Raw genomic sequence first — 19,767 nt, 5'->3', positions numbered from 1 at the left:
TGTATTCAGAGAGTGAAAATGTGCTTTTTAACAAGAAGTTTACATTTCAAACTTAAAATACACATCTTAAAATTTCTAAAATATATACAGTATTTATGATCTAAAGCCTCTTCTCTTCCTCCTACCATACCCTATTTCTTGGGAGCCAGTTTGGACATAAAACTTTTTCTGTAAGGAAAAATGAAAATGTAAGCAATGATTATACCTTGCAAACTTTATAGAGAAGAAACGGCTTCATGCTGTTTGAACAATAACAAGATACATAAATGAGAGAACTCTTACCTCTTCACTTTTATGAGTGAATTATAAAGCAAAAAAATACATAAAAAGCTCCATTGGAATGTATACAAATTTTCTCACATTTCCTGTTTAAGGCCCATGAGAATTGGTATATCAGTATATAGTGCAACATATTCTCTTCTTGAGTAAATAAGAAATTGAATCCAGACTCAGGTTAAGAAGATAATTGGGTGATACTGCCTGGTCTGGGAATATTTTCTACAAATTCTAAGAACCAAATGACACAGTCCGGTTTGGATCTGACCTTTTTTCAGTGGAGTTTGAGGAGAGAAGACTGTAGCCTTCTGCTAGTTCCCTACCATCGAATTGCAAGGTGGCTCCCCAGCCCACCTCCCCCATGGTTGTTTTGAGTCAAGCTTCCGAAAAAGCATGCTCATGACGCATGTGGCTTAGCTAAGTTTGGACGAAACATTTTCCCTCCTCTTGTCCTTGGTTTCTGTGAGTAAGAAGGTTGGACAGTACCTCACCTGTCAGCAACAGGAGCTATGAATCCACAAATCCCCATGATCATGATGACTATATGCCAGTTTTGTCTGGGACAATCCTGGTTTACCTCTGCTTTCCCAGTGTCATTGTTAGTGGCACCTCATTCCAATCTATAGAGTCCCCAGTGTAGACCTCATGGCACCCAAGGATTGGATCTCAGTCAGCCTGGGGTGCCTTTCAACACGCCCTCTCCCCAGTAGCTTTATGAGGACTCTGAGCAGAACCTGGACACAGCGAGGGGACCTAGTCCATTCACAGAGTCCCTTTCAGCCCCTGCCACATTTCACAAAGCAGTCTTCTGCCCATCTTTTGTCAGGCTATTTCCCAAGGGAGTTTACAAATCTCATAAGCAATCAAAGGCTAGAACTATGGTAAAGAGATAGAAAACAACATTTTACATATTTTTAATCATATTGGATCTTTGTCAAAAAAAAGAGATGAATTTTCACTAAAAAAGTTTATACAAAACATATCAGGCAACAAGAATAAAATGAAATTTCTTCTGATCTTTCATACCAGGATAAGCACTGTGAATATTTTGGCATCTGTCATGCTATTTTCACACCAGTGAGTCTCCATATACTTATCTATGCAATTTTTATAAAAAGGATCATTTTGTCAAATAGTACTTTGTAATATAGTGCTAATATCCTTTTCCCATACTATTAAGTATTTCATTGCAAAGTAATTTTAGATTATACACTACTGCATTGTACATTTTAATCATTTTTTTTTTCAGTTTTTCACTATTATAAATTACCAACTCTGCTGCAATGGTCATTGTCATAGTTAAATCATCCATGCAGACTCATTTATCTCCTTAGGGTAAAATCCAAAAAGTAGGTCAAGATAATGCACATTTTAAAATGCTTGAGACACATCTGAAACTTCATATGTTTTTAAAATTGTCAATTTGATAGGAAGCAAACAATGTCTCCCTAATCTTTTTTTTAATTCTGATTGAGGTTGAAGGTCTTTTGTATGTGTTTTGGTCATATTTCTCCTTTTGGGATTTGCACACTTGTCTGATGACGTTCATCTTTGTCTCACTGATTTGTGAGCTTCTTTACACAGTGAGGAATGCAGCCCTCTGCAGACTCATTTCCCTTGAACCTTCCCATTTTCAGAACACTTACAGGCCGACGCCGCACCTCAATAGGCTAATCCTCCACCTAGCGGCGCCGGCACACCAGGTTCTAGTCCCGGTCGGGGCGCCAGATTCTGTCCCGGTTGCCCCTCTTCCAGGCCAGCTCTCTGCTGTGGCCAGGGAGTGCAGTGGAGGATGGCCCAAGTGCTTGGGCCCTGCACCCCATGGGAGACCAGGAGAAGCACCTGGCTCCTGCCTTCGGATCAGCGTGGTGCGCCGGCCGCAGCAGCCATTGGAGGGTGAACCAACAGCAAAAGGAAGACCTTTCTCTCTGTCTCTCTCTCTCACTGTCCATTCTGCCTGTCCAAAAAAAAAAAAAAAAAAAAAAAAAAAAAAAAAAAAAAAAAACACTTACAAGAAGATGATGTTTCTCAGTCTTTAGTCCTCATTTCTTTTCTGGGACAAGAGTCTGAATGAAGCATAGGATGAGGAAGGAAATTAATTACAATTATTTATACATATTTCCAAACCAGAGAAACCAATCCCAAACCTTTGCCGCCTTAAAAGAACTTGATAGCATTGGAACATTTATTTGGAATGAGCTCATGAAGCTTTCTGTTCCAAAAACAATGTCACCACCTTAGAATGAGGCAGCTTACTCATCCTGAATGAATATTAGGACGTTTGATACATAAGCTTCAAAATTTATCAGGTACTTATGTTTTACATGTGGGTCTTTGAGTAGGTTAAGTGTTCAATCAAATGTTATCAATGAAAATTAAATGCCCTTCCTTCTTTCAATGCTGATATCTTTCTGCATAATTCTGAAAATCTTTTTTCAACAGAAGTCCCCTTTCGTCCTTGTGACAAATTTATGCAATGAATTCCTCTTTGCCCTTGATTAATAGTTCTCAAACTCAAGAATCAGTGAGGAGCTTGTTTCAAATGGCCCCAACTTTCTGATTTTGAAGGAAGATGTACATTTTGAAAAACACTGTTTTGAGATTCTCTCATTGTGAAATGTCAGTCATCTTCCTCTGTTCATGGCTGAGTGTACTTGGGAAGATCACCTACCTCACATCCAGACTCAGGTTAAGAAGATAATTGGAGGATACTGCCTGGTCTCAGGATATTTTCTGCAAAATCTAAGAACCGAAAGACACAAGCCAATTTGGATCTGACCCTTTTTCAGTGAAGTTTCAAGAGAGAAGACTAAAACCTTCTGCTGGTTCCCTGCCATCAAAGATCAGCTCATATCAGAAGGTCCAAAGTGAAGATCAGTATGGCCTCCTGTAGGGTTACAGGGCATGTCTCTATATGGCTCATAATGGACCCAGAAGCACAGACTCCGAGATCAAACAGACCTTTGTTCAAATCTCACTTTGGAGCTGAAGTGGGCACAGAGGACCATTTATCAGTTAGCTGACCATTAGTAGGTACTAACAAGTCAATATCATTTTGTCATTCAACCAGACATGGCCATGCACAAGAAAAATCCTCATTTAACTTAAAAGTGTTTAGCATTTGTTAAAAGAAGAAAAAACATAGACTTGATTGCTGGGTAAATTCCTGCCATTGATGATTTGTCTCACAGATGGGGTCCTTGATCTCACTGACATGATGATAATCATCTGTCCCTAGAGGTTAGTATGAAAATTGTCATGACACTATAGTCATGTAATAGAAGTTTGAATAAATGCACTAGATTTTCTTTTCCCTCGTCCTGATTAATCTTATGCTGTTTACCTTGTGAGGCTAAATCTTCACTTAAAAATAAATCTCACACTTCTTCTAGAGCTGAGAGGGTCAATCTTAACAGGACCAGATTCCCAACCTTCATAACTCTAACCAAGGACAAACTGATAGCCTATTAGGAGGATTGTTCTCATCCAGGTCTCTGGACAATTAGAGCATAAGCAGTGATCACCTTGGCCCCCCAGATGTGTTCAAATATGTAACCATTACTTGATTGTCTTTTATCGAATGCTTTGATTATTAAATTCCCTATTATTACCATCCTCCAAATGAGATGTGAAAGATAGTCTTTCTCTTTTAGGACATTTAGTGCTTGGTCATCCTTGAAGACTGTGCCTTCTGCAATGAGAACAAGCCAGCCAAGGGTTTACATTATTTCACATGGAAGTTTCAATATGATCGGCAAGAATTGTCCTTCCTTCCATACTTATGATTCCTAGGAAGTCCATGTGACCAGTTCAGAACCTTCACTCTATTTGGTTTGTTCTCCATTTGTATACACTCCACCAGGCATCAGATACTATGTGCTGTAGGGAGATAAAAAGCAATGTCCATCACACCCTAGGAACCTACACTTCAGCTGTATCTTGGGCTAATCATTGAACTTTCTTTCCTAAAAATTGGAATATCCATGGCTATTTCACAAGGGTGTTATCCAGATAACATACAGTTAATACTAGGGGACTGCAAAATTTCATAGGAAAAGATGAGTTTAGAGAGCAGGCATTTAGCTTAGTCTTTAAGATGCTGGTTGGGGTCAGCACTGTGGCACAGTAGGTTAATCCTCCACCTGCGGCATTGGCATTCCATATGGATGCCGGTTCTAGTTCTGGCTACCTCTCTCCCACTCCAGCTCTCTGTTATGGCCTGGGAAAGAAGTAGAAGATGGCCCACATGCTTGAGCCCCTGCACCCACATGAGAGACCCAGAGGAGGCTCCTGGCTCCTAGCTTCAGATCAGCGCAGCTCTGGCCATTGCAGCCATCTGGGGAAGTGAACCAATGGATGGAAGACCTTTCTCTCTGTCTCTCCTTCTCACTGTCTGAAACTCTACCTCTCAAATAAGTAAATAAAAATCTAAAAAAAAAAAAAAGATGCTGGTTAGCTTGCCCACATCCCATATTAGAGTAGCTGGGTTTGATATCTGGCTTCAGTTCCTGCTTATAACTATCTGTTATTGCAACTCTGGGAATCAATGGCAATAACTTGAATGGTTGAGTCCTTGTCACCTATGAAAAAGATCTGGATTGTTCCTGTCTCCCAGCTTTGGCCAGGTTCAGACAAGCATTTGAGAAATGAAACAGGAGATAATAGCATTCTCTCTCTCTTTCTCTCTCTCTCTCTTTCTCTAACTCTCGCTCTCACTCTCTCTCAAATAAACAAATTTTTTAAAGATTTTATTTATTTATTTAAGAAACTTAAGAAAGAGTTACAGACAGAGAGAGGGACAGACAGAAAGAGAGATCTTATATCTGCTGGTTCACTCCGCAAATGGCTGCAACTGCTAAAGCTGGGCAGATCCAAAGCCAGGAGCCAGGAGCTTCTTCTGGGTCTCCCACACAGGTACGGGGGCCTAAGCACTTGGGACATCTTCTGCTTTCTCAGGCCATAGCAGAGAGCTGGATCAGAAGAGGAGCAGCTGGAACATGAACTGAGCTAATATGGGATGCCAACACCACAGGCAGAGTCTTAACCCACTAAGCCACAGCGCCAGCCCCAAATAAGTAAACTTTTAACAGGCAATTTTGTTTTGATACAAAAAGCTGGAATCCATGAATAGGTATTTCATTATACTCAACTTCCATGAACTGTTTGAAGACCCCTCATATCTGTGTATTTAAAAAAAATTACAGCAATATAAACTTACCTTTTTTTTCTTTTTTGATAGGCAGAGTGGACAGTGAGAGAGAGACAGAGAGAAAGGTCTTCCTTTGCCGTTGGTTCACCCTCCAATGGCCGCTGCAGCTGGTGCTGCGGCCGGCACACCGTGCTGATCCGAAGGCAGGAGCCAGGTGCTTCTCCTGGTCTCCCATGGGGTGCAGGGCCCAAGGATCTGGGCCATCCTCCTCTGCACTCCCGGGCCATAGCAGAGAGCTGGCCTGGAAGAGGAGCAACCGGGACAGAATCCGGCACCCCAACCAGGACTAGAACTCTATGTGCTGGCGCCGCAGGCAGAGGATTAGCTTATTGAGCCGCGGTGCCAGCCATAAACTTATCTTTTAACTGAATTTTCCATGCACTTTTTTTGAAGTGTCCTTATTAAGTGCCTCAGAGGCTAATGCAGGGATGTCACAAGTAAATTAGTATTTGTCGATCACTTGCCAACTTATCATGAATATTATATATATATATATATATATTTGATTTAATTATTGCAACATCCTGACCTGAAGGTATTCACTTTACTATTTGGCAAGTGAAGAAGACACAGAGAATGTGAGCAGTTTTCCAATACTCACACCTGTAGAAGGCAACAGAATTAGCATTCAAATCAAATTCACTGTGTCACCTAGTCCAGACTGTACTATCACAATGAAAGATCCTACCACATCTTCATAGGACTGTTTCCCATACCTTTGGGAATGGGTTGATAATGTAGCAAGTAGCATGTGTTGGAGGGGTTATGAAGCAATGCATGAGGCAAATACCTTAGAGGCAAAAAAAAATGGCAAAACTGAAATCATGAACATTTCTTTTATCCCCTTTTCACTCTGCACACACAAAAACATACACATATGTCTATACAATATACCCAAGCAATCTAAAGCATTGTCCTTGAAGAATCCAAAATTTTGATAAAAATAGACTAAAACAAGTGCAAATCACCATGGCTAACCATGCCCCTGTGAAAGTCAGTTAAGTGAATGAGTGGACACATGAATCACCATTTCTCTTAGGATAGAAGGAAGAGAATTATGATTCCTTGAACTCACAAGATGTGTAAGCTGTGACTTCCACGCAAAGTCAAATCAGTTCAAGCATTCTAGTGTCAGTTGTGTGAATGAATGTTTTCAGGCAGCAGCAAAACCAGTTTGGCCCAACAACAGACCAAAGTAAAGATAAGCTTCAGTTTTTACATGGAAATCAGCTACTAGATTTTGCCCATTTTTTTGTGTGATAACAACTATCACAAACAATACTTGCCATGAACCAAGTTCTGTGCTGAATATTTCCAAAGTTTTTATTTAACATGACTTTGTTTTCCCCACCAGCAGCCACATAAAAACAAGGAATTGCCACACATGGGAATCTACATAATCCTTCAGCCAATGGAGTACAACGGGCTCTTATCTAAGTTAGAATTTCTCAGTTTTCTCTGTCCCCTTTCAAGAAAATCAGAGTTAAAGGGAGGCTTAAAGATTTGAAGAAAAATGCACCATAAACTTCCAAATGTTTTATTTCTCTTCCCACCAACTCCTATTAGATTTACAATGATTGCATTAAGATGATCAAGAAGGCAAGTGGCAAAGAAAAGAAGGCCAGGTACAAGGATAAAATTTCTGATGGATTAGGATGCTAGACTCTGGAATAAGACATTGAGAATAAATACAGATTTTTATCTTCAGGACATTTAGACCTTATTGAACCATTCCATTTCTTATTTAGATGCATAAAGTGAGACCATAAAACTTAAACTACATGGTCATGGCTATTTTTTGCATTTTTCTATGTCAGATACTTTGCTGATATGTTTTGTGATTTTATTTTTACTGTAATATCAGACTACTCTTAAGCAGCTTGTTGTTCTACTCAGTCCAAAAACAGTATGAATAGTTCATATTATTGTACCCATTTTCAAGATAAGGAAACAAAAATAGAAAACTTAGTGAATCTGTTCAGGATTGCATAGCTGGTAAGTGCTGGATTTGCATTCAAATACAGGTAGTCTAGCTATAGAATAGTCCATGTCAGGTGAGGACAGAACAGATGCAAAACAAGGGGGGTCTAACTTTGGCAGGCAGGAGCAAACAACTAATCTAATATCACTATGAATCAGAATTTTCAGACTTTCACAAGTCAAGAGGAAGTTAAATGAATCACCACTCAATCCCAGTACCCTATCAATCCGAGCTAATGAGGAATGTTCTTTTCATAGTCCTGTTTTCCTTACATTTTCAAAATAATAAAGGACTCCATTCTGAAACCCTATATTTTATATTTGATTGACAGCAACTTCACAACTATAGGGCTCTTCTGTAGTGTCGCTATGCTAGACGCTGGATTTCATACATGAAAATAATCAAATGTTTTATTATTGCAATAGCTGTGACTTGTATTAATGTCCCCATTTGACAGGAAAAAAAAAAAACAGAAGTGAGGTTCAAAAAATTGGCTTTGTTCACAGGAAAAGACTTGCAGGTTTGGAGGAAAAGCAAGCCTTCTTTCTCTTCACACAGCTTACCATCTGAAGAAAAAGGAAAACATGAAACCATATGCACCTTTAATCTGGGCAAATAAGGATTCTGTGACTTTTTTCAAGCCATCACCAAGAAATATTCAGGAAAGGGTTCACAGAGCCTCAGGTTTAGTATCTATAGGAAAGACTCTTTTCATAGTGAGGACCGGCCAGCGATGGAAAGGGACTCTTCACAAAGGAGTAAGTCTCTGGCTCAGGCACTGGGAGTACCTAGGAATATTTAACATGCTATGGCCCAGCTTACAAAGAAACCCACTTCCCCAGACAAAGCAGAGAAGATCAGCTGAGGATTATCAACATCCATGTGAGTAGACAACAGGGATGTTATGGAGAGGATCTCTGAAGTGGGAAGGTGATGGTCCCCTACAAGTCTAAGAGGCTGTGAGGGTTAGTGACAGTGACAGAAAGTAAAGATGAAGATGCTGACAATAAAAAGGGGAAGGATGAAGTACACCCAAGATAACTGTTATTGGTTGTTGCTGTTGTTTGAAAAAATACCATCAACAAATCCATATTATGAAGCCAGTTTGAAATTATCAGTCAGCCAGCAAAAAATAATTATATCTTGTGCAGTTGGTTGTTAGAAGGAATTCAGGCATGTCTCTTCCTTTGAATGTACTACTTTGTGTATATTTTCAATGATGTGATATATGTGAGGTAACATGAGAGGTTTCATTTAGTTAATTTTAAGATCTTTTACTCTTTTAAAAAATCAATCCTTCCTTCCTTCTGAAAGATTAATCTTCAGCTTAAAAATTCCAAGATGGTTCAGGAGACAAGGCAGGAAAAGGGAAGTCCACATTCAGTTCTGACCTTCCAGAAGGTTTTAAGCTCAGCAATGGAATTACTAAGTACTCTGAGTAATGGAAATAACGTTATTATTATTCCTCAGGGCCACCTCTATCAGACAACCAAAGGGCGTCAAACACATTGGTCTCTCAGTCTTGGTTTCTCTATGAAATGAAAGGGCTACATTTTTTAAATCTCTTAGGCTACTTTCTATTCTAAGATTCTGTGAACTCATTTTCAATAGTTTAACAAAAATAGAGGCAGAAAGACTCCTGGGCAAATAGTTCCCCATATCCCTAAACAAATCGAGAAAGAAAGCAAAATCCCGAGCTTGACTTACATTTACGTGTGAAGAAAGTCACTGTGGTTGTGTTTTCTACTGTTCTGTTAAAATGATATTAGTTCAAAGTGAGGCAAAAAACTGGATAAGCTCATGCAAAGTTCCCCTCCCATACCACCTTCATTTTGAATGAGATTGTATCACACTGAAAGATAATGTTCCATTAAGATTATAAGATACGGATTCTTGTTTGTTTATCTGTTTTAAGATTTAACTGCTTTGTTCCTTCTTACTGTTTCCCCCAACCCCAAACTCTCCTCAAACTTAACTCTTCCAAAAACTCAACTCTGTTGCAAAGTAATTCATTTGCTCTCTCTCTCTCTTTTTAATTACAGTATTCTCAAATGAGGGATGAAGTATTCAAGTCAAACTTAGTCTGTGCATTTATTGTTCTTCTATTTATCACGACAATACAAAGTTTGCTTCCTTCTTCAAGGTAAGTATAAAAGGACTAAGTTATCTGGTCAATGTCTTAGAGATGGTGTTGTGCACCTGGAGTCAGCCACTTGACCTTTTCAAGGGACCAGTATTTAAAATGACAAGACAAGCCAGCGCCGCGGCTCACTAGGCTGACCCTCCACCTTGCGGTGCCGGCACACCGGGTTCTAGTCCCGGTCGGGGCACCGGATTCTGTCCCGGTTGCCCTCTTCCAGGCCAGCTCTCTGCTGTGGCCAGGGAGTGCAGTGGAGGATGGCCCAAGTACTTGGGCCCTGCACCCCATGGGAGACCAGGATAGGCACCTGGCTCCTGCCATCGGATAGGCGCGGTGCGCTGGCCGCAGCGCGCTGGCCGCGGCGGCCATTGGAGGGTGAACCAACGGCAAAGGAAGACCTTTCTCTCTGTCTCTCTCTCTCACTGTCCACTCTGCCTGTCAAAAAAAATAAATAAATAAATAAATAAATAAATAATAAAATGTCAAGATACACAGTTCACATCAAAATGTTTGACAACTGCAGTGTCTATTCTGATCATCCTACCCTGAATAATAGTCTTATTATTCTGCCAAGGCAAGAGTCTTTCCCCAGTCAAAATAAAAATGCCACAAAAATCAGAATAGGCTCCACTCTCACTGGACATAGCACTCATGAACAAGGAAACTGTTACAGCCATTTATTTGTTCATTTGTTAATGTGAGTGATTCACAGATACAATATCATTGCTTCTTGGGTCAGCAAAACTGGCACTTCAATAATAGTACAAACGTCTGTATGTGTACTGTTCCAGATATTTTACATACAATTACACATGAATCCTCATGGCAACCCTAGGCACAATGGTTATAGCCACATTAAAGAGGAGAGAACTGGAGCTCAGACTGGTGAATGCAGTTGCCCAGATTCTCAGTTGAATCATATTGCAGCCTAGCCTCACGCCCAGCAAACCTAACCCTAAAGCCTCAGTTCCTCATGCTTGTTAGACACATGCTTATATCACACAAGTTTTAGGTGTCAAACCCAGAAATTGAGCCTAAATCTGGATTAGTCCAATAACCCTCCCTTTTCCTGTTTCCTGTCTTGCAAGCTAGTTCCTGATTGCTTTCTGGGTTAAATTTTTTCTTCCCAAATTTATCATGAGTTTTCTCTCATGTGGTTAAAAATAATTAATTTTTAAAATATGCATTATAGACAAAAGTATTTATCACAGACAAATATCTATTACATGCTAGCCCCTGAGCATGATGTAATTTTGCAAAAGGAAATCTCTAGCCTGTGAGATATAATTTAGAAGGAGACGGAGACATTAAAAATGGCTCGCAATTACCAAGGATTTACTATATGCCAGGAAAATGCTAAATCTTTTGCATGGATTTTCTCAGTAAAGCCTCAAAGATAAGCATTATGAGAGGCAGCATTTCTAATACCCATTTGATGGATGAAGATTTATCCCAGGTCACACCTCTATAAAACATGTCAGCTGGAATTTGGACCCAGGGCCAAAGTCTTCGCTTTTGACAACGTAACTGCCTTGTATCACAATCAGTAATTCATTCCAACTGGATTGTGCAAGGAACTATTTGCAGAAAAGCCATCATTTTGAGTTGAGTAGAATGAAGGAATAAGAATGGAAGACAAATCTCATTTAGGAAACATCACTGGCAAAGTGGAAAGCGTGTCCTACAAAAATGCAAGGAACCATGAAAAGGATTCAGAAGCCATATTAAAGATCTGTCCAAAGATGAACATTCGTCACTGTCCAGAGATGAACTTTGACTTTGACTGAACTTTGATTGAACTTCACTGTAGATAATTATTCAAACATTCAACAAAAACCCAGCAAATGTTGTGAGTTTATAGTGATAGTTTTTAAAGTTGAAAATTTGGGGTGAATGATAGGAAACTGATTACATTATCTTGCAGATTAGTGAACAGATGAAGCAAGTATTTTTTTTTTCTGTTTCCCATATGAACTGTACCTTAAAAAGAAAAATCATGAAAGTATCCAGGTCAATAATTTTTAAATAAATTTCATAGCTAAAATGTCACCATATGCCAAATCCCCCTCACCAAGAATTAATGGATCTGGGAATTGAACATCAAAGGAACTTCAGCACAAAATGGAGAGACAACCATAGCTCATGATGGAAGAACAGGAGAGGGATTAAGCCCAAGTCTGATCAGGCTTTTGAATCCAGATTCCGTTTGGCAGGAATTACAGAGCACAGAGGGTATTGAATGAGTGGCCCCAGTGAAATCCAGACAGCAGCAAAAGCACATATTCTTCAATAAATAAGTTGCAAGGAAAATAAAGGGAGAGAGAACTTAGTTTTGTTCAAGATTTAAAAGGGAATTTAAATTTGATTTTTAAAAATGAGTAAGAATAAACTATAACATTCAAGAATGAATGATAAAACTATCCAGAAACGGAAAGTGATTAATTGGAGTTGGTAGAAAGGATTGGGATTGGGACAGGGCACACTGATGGGCCTTGGGTGTGCTCTGCAGGGTCTATTTCAGGAGCCAGGAGTTGTTACACAGGCAAACACTTCATAACTAGTTAAGCTGTGTTTTTGTGTGGTTTTCTTGATGCCTCATTTTACAATTTGAAGAAGTTCTTGGGAGTAGGCATTTAACCTGGCAGCTAAAACACTTGTGTCCTAGCATCCCACATTGGAGTCCCTGGGTTCAGCTCCTGGCTCTGACTCCTTATTCCAGCTTCCCACCAATGCAAATCCTGAGAGGCAATGGAAATGGCTCAAGTAATTGGTTTCCTCTTAACCATGTGGGAGACCTCAATTGCATTCCTAGTTCCTGGATCCAACGCAATCTCTCGCTCTCTCGCTCTCTCTCCCCCCTCTCTCCCCCTCTCCCTCTCTCCCTCTCCCTCTCCCTCTCCCTCTTTGTCTGTGTGTGTATGTGTGTGTGTGTTCACTCTCTCCCCCTCCACGTGTATATGTATGTATTTGGGTGTCTGCCTCTCTGATAGGCTTTAAAGTTTTTTAAGTCTTAGAGAGAGAGAGAGAGAGAGAGAGAGAGAGAGAGAGAGAGAAGGCCTGTGTACTTCTGCCAAAAGTGTGCTAGGAAAGTCTTCCAACAACAGCCATTGAAAGTTTATTATGTACCAGAACATATCTCTGAACAAAAAGGGGACAAAAAATTCTTCTGGGACGCTACATGCATATATGCATATGAAATACAGAAGGGTACTAGGGAGCACCAGGAGAGAATGGGTTCTCTGACTATCCAGGAGCCTGTGAGAATCTGGGAAAGGGGATCTCGGAACAGACCTGTGAATGTTGGTGGAGTCTTGTCATAGTCACACAAGCTTTCTGGACCCCCTCTTCACTTCTCTCTGTGGGGAAGTGGGAGCCAAGAGGATTGTGGTATTAACTTTCCCAACAAACATCTCTGAACACCTACTATGTGCCATCTGTGCCAGTTGAGACACAGTCAGGGCCTTGCAATCATGAAGCTTACAAGACAATAGGGATAAAAGGCAATCAGATGAGCAGCTGTGACAGGGCATTCACAATCACGATAGGGAAATGATAAGATGGGATAGGATATATGGGTGGGAGTGAGGAAAAGAGATCAAGGTGGGCTTCCCAGAGGAGGTGACAGTGGCTGTGCAAATGCCTCCTGAAGGAGCTCTCTAGGAGGCAGAAGAGGACAGAGGAGGACTGGGGGCATGCCACCTTCCCATATGGCATGAGCAGGGAGGGAAGCCAGCCCTGGCATCCTGATTCCTGGAGTCACAGAGAGAGAGGCCCAGAATTTTACCCAGCAGCCAGCCAGCAGAGTTTCCTGATTTCCTGGGTTCAAGCTGCAGCCTGGAATTGAAATACAGCCAGGGCCCAACCTCACCTACTTAGTGAAGGGGAAAACCTGACAATGAAGGAAATTTCAAAGCTGAGCTTGGACCAGCCAGTCCACCTGTTGTGGGAATTGGGAGGCTCATTCGCCCCAGACACGTCAAAAACTCGCTTTAATATGTGATGGTTTCCTCGCCAACTCATTTTCTTTCTGATTGATGTTTGCACCGAGGCAGATGGTGGGTGCCTCTCCTTCACATTTCTTCTGGCATGGGTTTTTTAGCAGATGAGGCCATCTCTACTCATAGGACCACAGCTAATCCCCAGCCCCCAAAGCAAAGTTAGTGAACCCTACAAAGAAAGACAATACCCAGTGCCATTCTTTCTTTTCCACATGCACATAGACTTTGCTCTGAGGAGAGCAAACTCTGGAAAAACACTTTAAAAGATTTTTTTGATTACATAATAATGTATCTTCAATGTACCAGAGAGGCAGACAGACAGAAATGATGAAAGAGGAGAGAGGGAGGTGGGTAGTGAGCAAGGGAAGGTCAGAAGGAAGAGAAGAATGAAAGAGGCACTGGGTCTTATTATTTTCTGTTAATCTTACCAGCTATATGTAAGCATGTAATCTCTCTGAGGCCTCAGTTTCCTTATCTGTAAAATGGAAACAATAATGCCCATTTTTGCAGTATTGCAGGAAGAAGTAAATTAGCCATGTTCATTTTTAGCAAATTTTAGTCCCTTTTCCCTTTCTAGGCCATAGAATTTTCACCTGTTCAAAGGTCTGTGAATGTGTATCTCTAAGAGTTGCAACAAGGCTCAGAAGCTCTCTGCGCATTCTAAAGTGTCTCTCAAATGTCATCTTTCGCTGTGATCTGAGATTCTGTGTCCTAGTACACCGCAAACTACCATATGCAGTTGCTCACTGCTCCCTGCCTCCCCAGCAAACGTCAAAGCATGATATCAACCCAAACCCTGCTCTGAAGACAGACTGCAGGGAGTGATTAGCACTTAATGTCTAGAAAGGATTTGGTAGAGCTGTTTGCCAATTCCTTGTCATTCTTTTTGAGACTCAGTTTCAAAAATGAAAGGTTTTCTTGCCTTTAATGTGCACCAACAATGCAAATGCAAATTCAGAACCCCTGGATGCCTGAGTAGCTCTATAATTAGATGAAATTTACAACACGATGTTATAATGTTTATGTGTGCAGAAATAAACGAAGACGGAGGAGCTGCTGCAGAGTTTTCCAGAGGCATTTTACTTTGCTAACCAAGGTACTCAGTGCCAGTATCTTGCTTCAAATGCCTGTCTTGTAATTAATACTTTTCCCATAGAACCTTAAAGTTCCTTGTTTTTCCCAAATTTCACTATGAACACAGGAAAAGGACTAATATTTTGAGTTCTTACTAAATGGCTTTATTACTAGATTTAGCTGCTGAGCCTCCTTTCAAAGGCAAGCTTAAAAATCTTGATTTCACATATTTAAAAACTATGCTCAGAAAGTTCCTTACCTTACCCAAGCCATGCTACAGTTCTGATTTACAACTTCAGGTTCAAGTACACATAGCTCTGCTCTTAGAACTGAACCATACCTGCCTATCTTTCCTCTCCCTTCTGCAGCAAAGCTAGGAAGTCATTTGATACTGGGTCATGATTCAAGTGGATTCCGTGAAAGAATTTTCTCACACAGCCCTGCAGCATTCTCTGCTGACCCTTCCTATTCCCCAAAGAGTATACAAAAGCCCAACAGCTAAATGAGCAACATAGTGTCAATTTTATAAACTTCTGAGCAGGTGCCTAATAGCCCAGGCAACACTGCAGTAAAAGCTAGAATTTAGAGTGTGATTCACCTGCTCCATGAGGAACCCCTTGAAAATGCACCTACCCTTAGACCCTGCCTTGAAACTCATGTGAGATCTTCACACTGTGATGCTGACCAAGATCAAACAAAGACACAGCCATCAGTGCCAGAACTGAGTGAGGTGCGCCTGAGAAGGTGCGCATCTATGCCCAGGGCCAAGGCTAAGCCGATCTGGGCTTCCTTGCCTAAAGGAAGACATACTCGGCCTCCGCCTTAGGGCAGATCAAGGCTCTGGCTTCTGCATCAGCCCCATGGAGCTAAGAGGAGGAGAGGATAGGTGTCTTAACTGTGCAGAACACTAACCTTTGACAGTGATCCTATTCCTCTGAGCAGATTGAGGTCCACTGAGCCCTAGACAGGTCTGGATTAGTACTTGCGCCTGCCTGGAGAACAGAGTAAGCGGGGAGAGAGCAAACCTGGGAGTGCAGGCAGCGGTCCTCTTCCCTGTAAAGGCCGGTGAGGAGAGGAACAGAGTCTTCTCTACCCTCACAAAGTATGTCAATGGCATTCATTGAGCACCTTCTGTATACTAGCACTGTGCCAGGTGTCACAGAAGTGTCCAAAAGAAATCTGAGACCTGCAGGATAAATATGCCCAAGTTAAGTGCAGACACATTGCATTGCCTTTGGGACAGGCTGCATTTATTTCAATATGGCCTGGGCCTGGAGTACTGAGACAGAGAGAGAGAGAAAAGGTAGGAGTGAGAACCAAAATCAGTTTTCTAAGGTCCTTGCACAAGGGAACTTCAGAAAGTTCATGGAAATTTTCAATTAAAAGATTATTTGGGTACAAAAGAATTTGAAATCCAAACAAGTTTTCCCATAATATGCACTTTTCCATAAACATTCTGAAAGCCCCAGGATACCATGCTGACACCATAGACTTTAGCTGATAGTGGTCACCATGTAGACTTCAGAGGCCCTGCCAAGCAGCTTTCAGACTTGCCTTCCTCGGGTTTGCTTCTGCCTCACACCTGAAACAAGACATCCTTATTCTCCATTCTCCATGGCTGCCTCACGTTATTGAGACACATCAGCCTTGGAAGTTGCCCCTCCTCTCGTGGGGCTGCCTGACAAAGCGATTGCCTGCCTTCTCCTTGCTTTGCCTCCCCTGGGTACCCAGGAATAATGGAGCATTGTCAGGCAGTGCTATTGCAGTCTGCTTTGGGGGAGGCTTCCCATCTGCCTGAATCCCTCTGGGGACATACTGCTGCACAAACCTTCTGTTTGTATCTACAACTCCCACAGAGATTTCTTGTCAAGGTGATCCACAAAATCAAAACTGTGCAAATGAAAAAGAACAAAACCCTCCAACAACAATACCTGGGGCTGTGGAAGCAATCATATCCCAGCCTTCAAGTTGCTTGACCAGGAAGAAGGAATGGACACTCTTGGCTACCCACACCTTGTAAATTCCTTATCCCTGGCTGCCCTAAACACATTTCCCAAATTCCCTTTGCTGCCTTCTCTTCCAGTCCATTGTCTCCTCCCTCAGTCCCATCCTGCATCCTCTGTCTTTTTACTGTCCATTCCCTCCTTGGACAAGTCCTTCCACTCACAGAATCTCCAGCCACCCCTGTTCACCCAAGCTGTTCACTCACAAATATCCCAGTGGGTGATCCACAAGGGCCAAACATTTACATTCCCCTGAATCAAATCCACCGGCCCCTGTGAAAAACTAGCTGCTCTCCCTATACTGACCAGGTAAGATGGTAAAAACATTACTGTCACTCCTGACTTCCCTCTCTTCAATACCCCTGTGCACACAGCTGGAAATTTCCCCACACTTTTTCCTGCCTTTCCCAATATCAGTGCTGTTGCCCCAGGCTCATCCTGGTTAACCCATGCCACTGTTAATTTAACCTTCTAAGCATGTTTCCTCTTCAGTGCATCCTCCACCTCCTACAATAGTTGTCTTTCAAATACAAGTATCTGATCAGGTCATTCTCTCATTAGACATCTGAAACATGTGCACATCACCTATAGGGCCCTAGTTCCATAGCACAGCATGTATTATGCCTTATCCCCTCCTGTCCCACAGCCTCAGCACCTGGATTATTGGAAACCCCTAAAAACACTGGTCATTCTCATTCCTCTGATGTTTTGTTCATGTTCCCCACTTTGAACCTTCTCTTTATTTTTAAACCCCAATCTTTAACCCAAATATCACCTCTTTTGTGAAACTCCCTTACCTCCCTTCCCTGTTTTCTGTAATTCTCCATAGATCACAGCACATTATATGGTAGCTCATCAGTAGCACACCTCCATCCCACTCTGGACCATGATCTCCTAGAAGGACGATGCATCCTTTATCCCAGTACCCCTGATGCCACCACTGTGCCTGGGGGGAAAACCTGTGAATGAACAGTTATTATGGCAAAACCACAGAAGGAAAACAGATGACTGCATGCGTGGGAAACTCACCAGATACTGTTAGTCACCAAGGTGATTAGAATGGCAGGATGGCAGAGCAGAGTAGACTTTAAATCCTAACTGTAACACTTACCGAATGAATGGCCCCTGGGAAGTAATGCCTTCCTTCTGAGCCTTACGTCTTCATCTAAAACACAGAGGGAATGAGAAAGAGAGAGCGATCAAAACACAACCTAGGTGTGTTCTTAGAACTAGAAATGAGAATATAGGAAGTGCTCAACATAGATCCTATAGCACATGGTCAGACATCAATACATTAGTTATACTAGTTTTATTCTAATAAATTAGCAAGTTCAGACAGGACAATATTAAGAGATAATGAGAGAAGACATAGGTCCAATTTAATTCACTAAACATCAGGCAGTAGGAGAGATGAAAGCCAGATGAATGACCTTCAATTTATGAAATAAATAGCAGATATAAAATCTCCTGGGGCCGGCTCTGTGGTGTAGCACATAAAGTGGTAAAGCCACCACCAGCAGTGCTGGCATCCCATATGGGCACCGGTTCAAGTCCCTGCTGCTCCACTTCCGATCCAGCTGTCTGCTATGCCCTGGGGAAGCAGTCCCAAGTCCTTGAGCCCCTGCACCCTCATAGGAGGCCCAGAAGAAGCTCCTGACTCCTGGTTTCAGATGGTGCAGCTCCAGCCTTTGTAGCCATCTGGGCAGTGAACCAGTAGATGAAAGACTTCTGTATCTCTCTCTCTCTCTGCTTCTGCCTCTGTGTAATTCTGCCTTTCAAATAAATACATAAATCTTTAAAAATAATTCCCAGCATATCTATCAAGATATACTTTATTACCTGTACCAGACTGCTGGCTGAAACTAGGTGAAAAATATTGGAGATGTCAGTGTAGGACATGAATGACTGGACATTCGATAGAGAACAAGAAATGAATTCCCAAGGAGAAGGAGCTGTAGGTCCCTGAGTTGCTAGGAATATTCTGACGCTCAGCAGAGGCGCGCAGCAGACAGATTACCATGTGATAGGGCTTTAAAGAGACCTTGAAAGTTGAAGCACAAGCTTTGGAGTGATGCTTGGATAGGGATGGATTCTCCTCACCCACGTCACAACTGGCATACAGGATATTCCATGCCATCACTAACCAAACCAGGCAACATGGAACCAGTGCCAAGTCTAGTTCTTGGCATAAGGGTACTCGTCTTGAACGGGAAAGCACATATATGTTCCTCCCATAGCCATGATATTGAAATAAAATTCCAGTGATGTGTTGCCTTAGTAGCAGTTGCCTCGTGAGAAAAGTGAATGATAAAAGAAGAGGGAGACATAGACAGCAGCTATAAATCAAGCCAAATATTTAATGCTTATTGTAAAGTTTCTCAACAGAGACAGTATTCTCCTGATGGATGTAATAAAAAAAAAATCTCTTGCACACAGTGCTTATCTTGAACAAATAGAACTTTGGAAGAAGTAATGGGTGCAGGGGTGGGGAAGAGAGATCATGGGCATAACCACAGTTTTGCACCACAGGTGGAGATCAGATGCTTGGTCCCCTGTGATCCAGTGTTCTGTGTTTCCCCACAGAGTGATGCCAATGACCATCCAGTTCTCCATTCTGATTATGCTGCACTCAGCTCTGGTCCTGATCACCACAGCAGAGGATTATAAGTGTTTGCCCCTGGTCCTGAGGAAAACTTGCTGTTGGATTAACGAGAACTACTTGGCCCGGAACGTCATCATCTTTGCCTCCATCTTGATTAATTTCCTGGGAGCCGTCCTAAATATCGTAAGCATCTCAAGTCCTCCAACCCTCTATGTCTAGTGTACAGTGGGATCAAAAGTTTATGGAGCCTATAGCTTATTGCATTTCCCTTCCTTAGTAACAGCTACCCTTATGATCCTGTCCAGCCCCAAACAGAGTGACAGAGAACAAAGATGTGGCTACTGTCTGTTGGAAAATTGTCTTTTTCCCAGTGCAGGAGTTATCTACTCCAAAGGAACTCCAAAAGCCCTTCAGTTTCCCTACTCTTGGGCCAATCCATTATAATTTTATAAGCATCACTATTCACTTATTCCCAGTACCTACC

The 19,767-nt window shown here is 41.7% G+C and overlaps 1 protein-coding gene across 4 annotated transcripts in view; it reads left to right on the top strand.

Annotated features, from left to right (window-relative positions):
- ADCY8 (adenylate cyclase 8) overlaps window positions 1-19,767 on the top strand; it is a 261,395-nt gene that overhangs the window by 186,158 nt on the left and 55,470 nt on the right. For all 4 annotated transcript variants that reach the window (XM_051844023.2, XM_051844024.2, XM_017341537.3 and 1 more), the window contains 2 exons: window positions 9,509-9,609; window positions 19,265-19,466. In XM_051844023.2, coding sequence (XP_051699983.1) covers window positions 9,509-9,609; window positions 19,265-19,466 — 303 coding nt within the window. The remainder of the gene's footprint in view (window positions 1-9,508; window positions 9,610-19,264; window positions 19,467-19,767) is intronic.

The sequence above is a fragment of the Oryctolagus cuniculus genome, chromosome 6, assembly GCF_964237555.1.
Source record: "Oryctolagus cuniculus chromosome 6, mOryCun1.1, whole genome shotgun sequence".
NCBI classification, from domain to species: Eukaryota; Metazoa; Chordata; class Mammalia; order Lagomorpha; family Leporidae; genus Oryctolagus; species Oryctolagus cuniculus.
The sequence above is the reverse complement of the archived record's forward strand: the minus strand, read 5'-3'. Positions and strand labels throughout refer to the sequence as shown.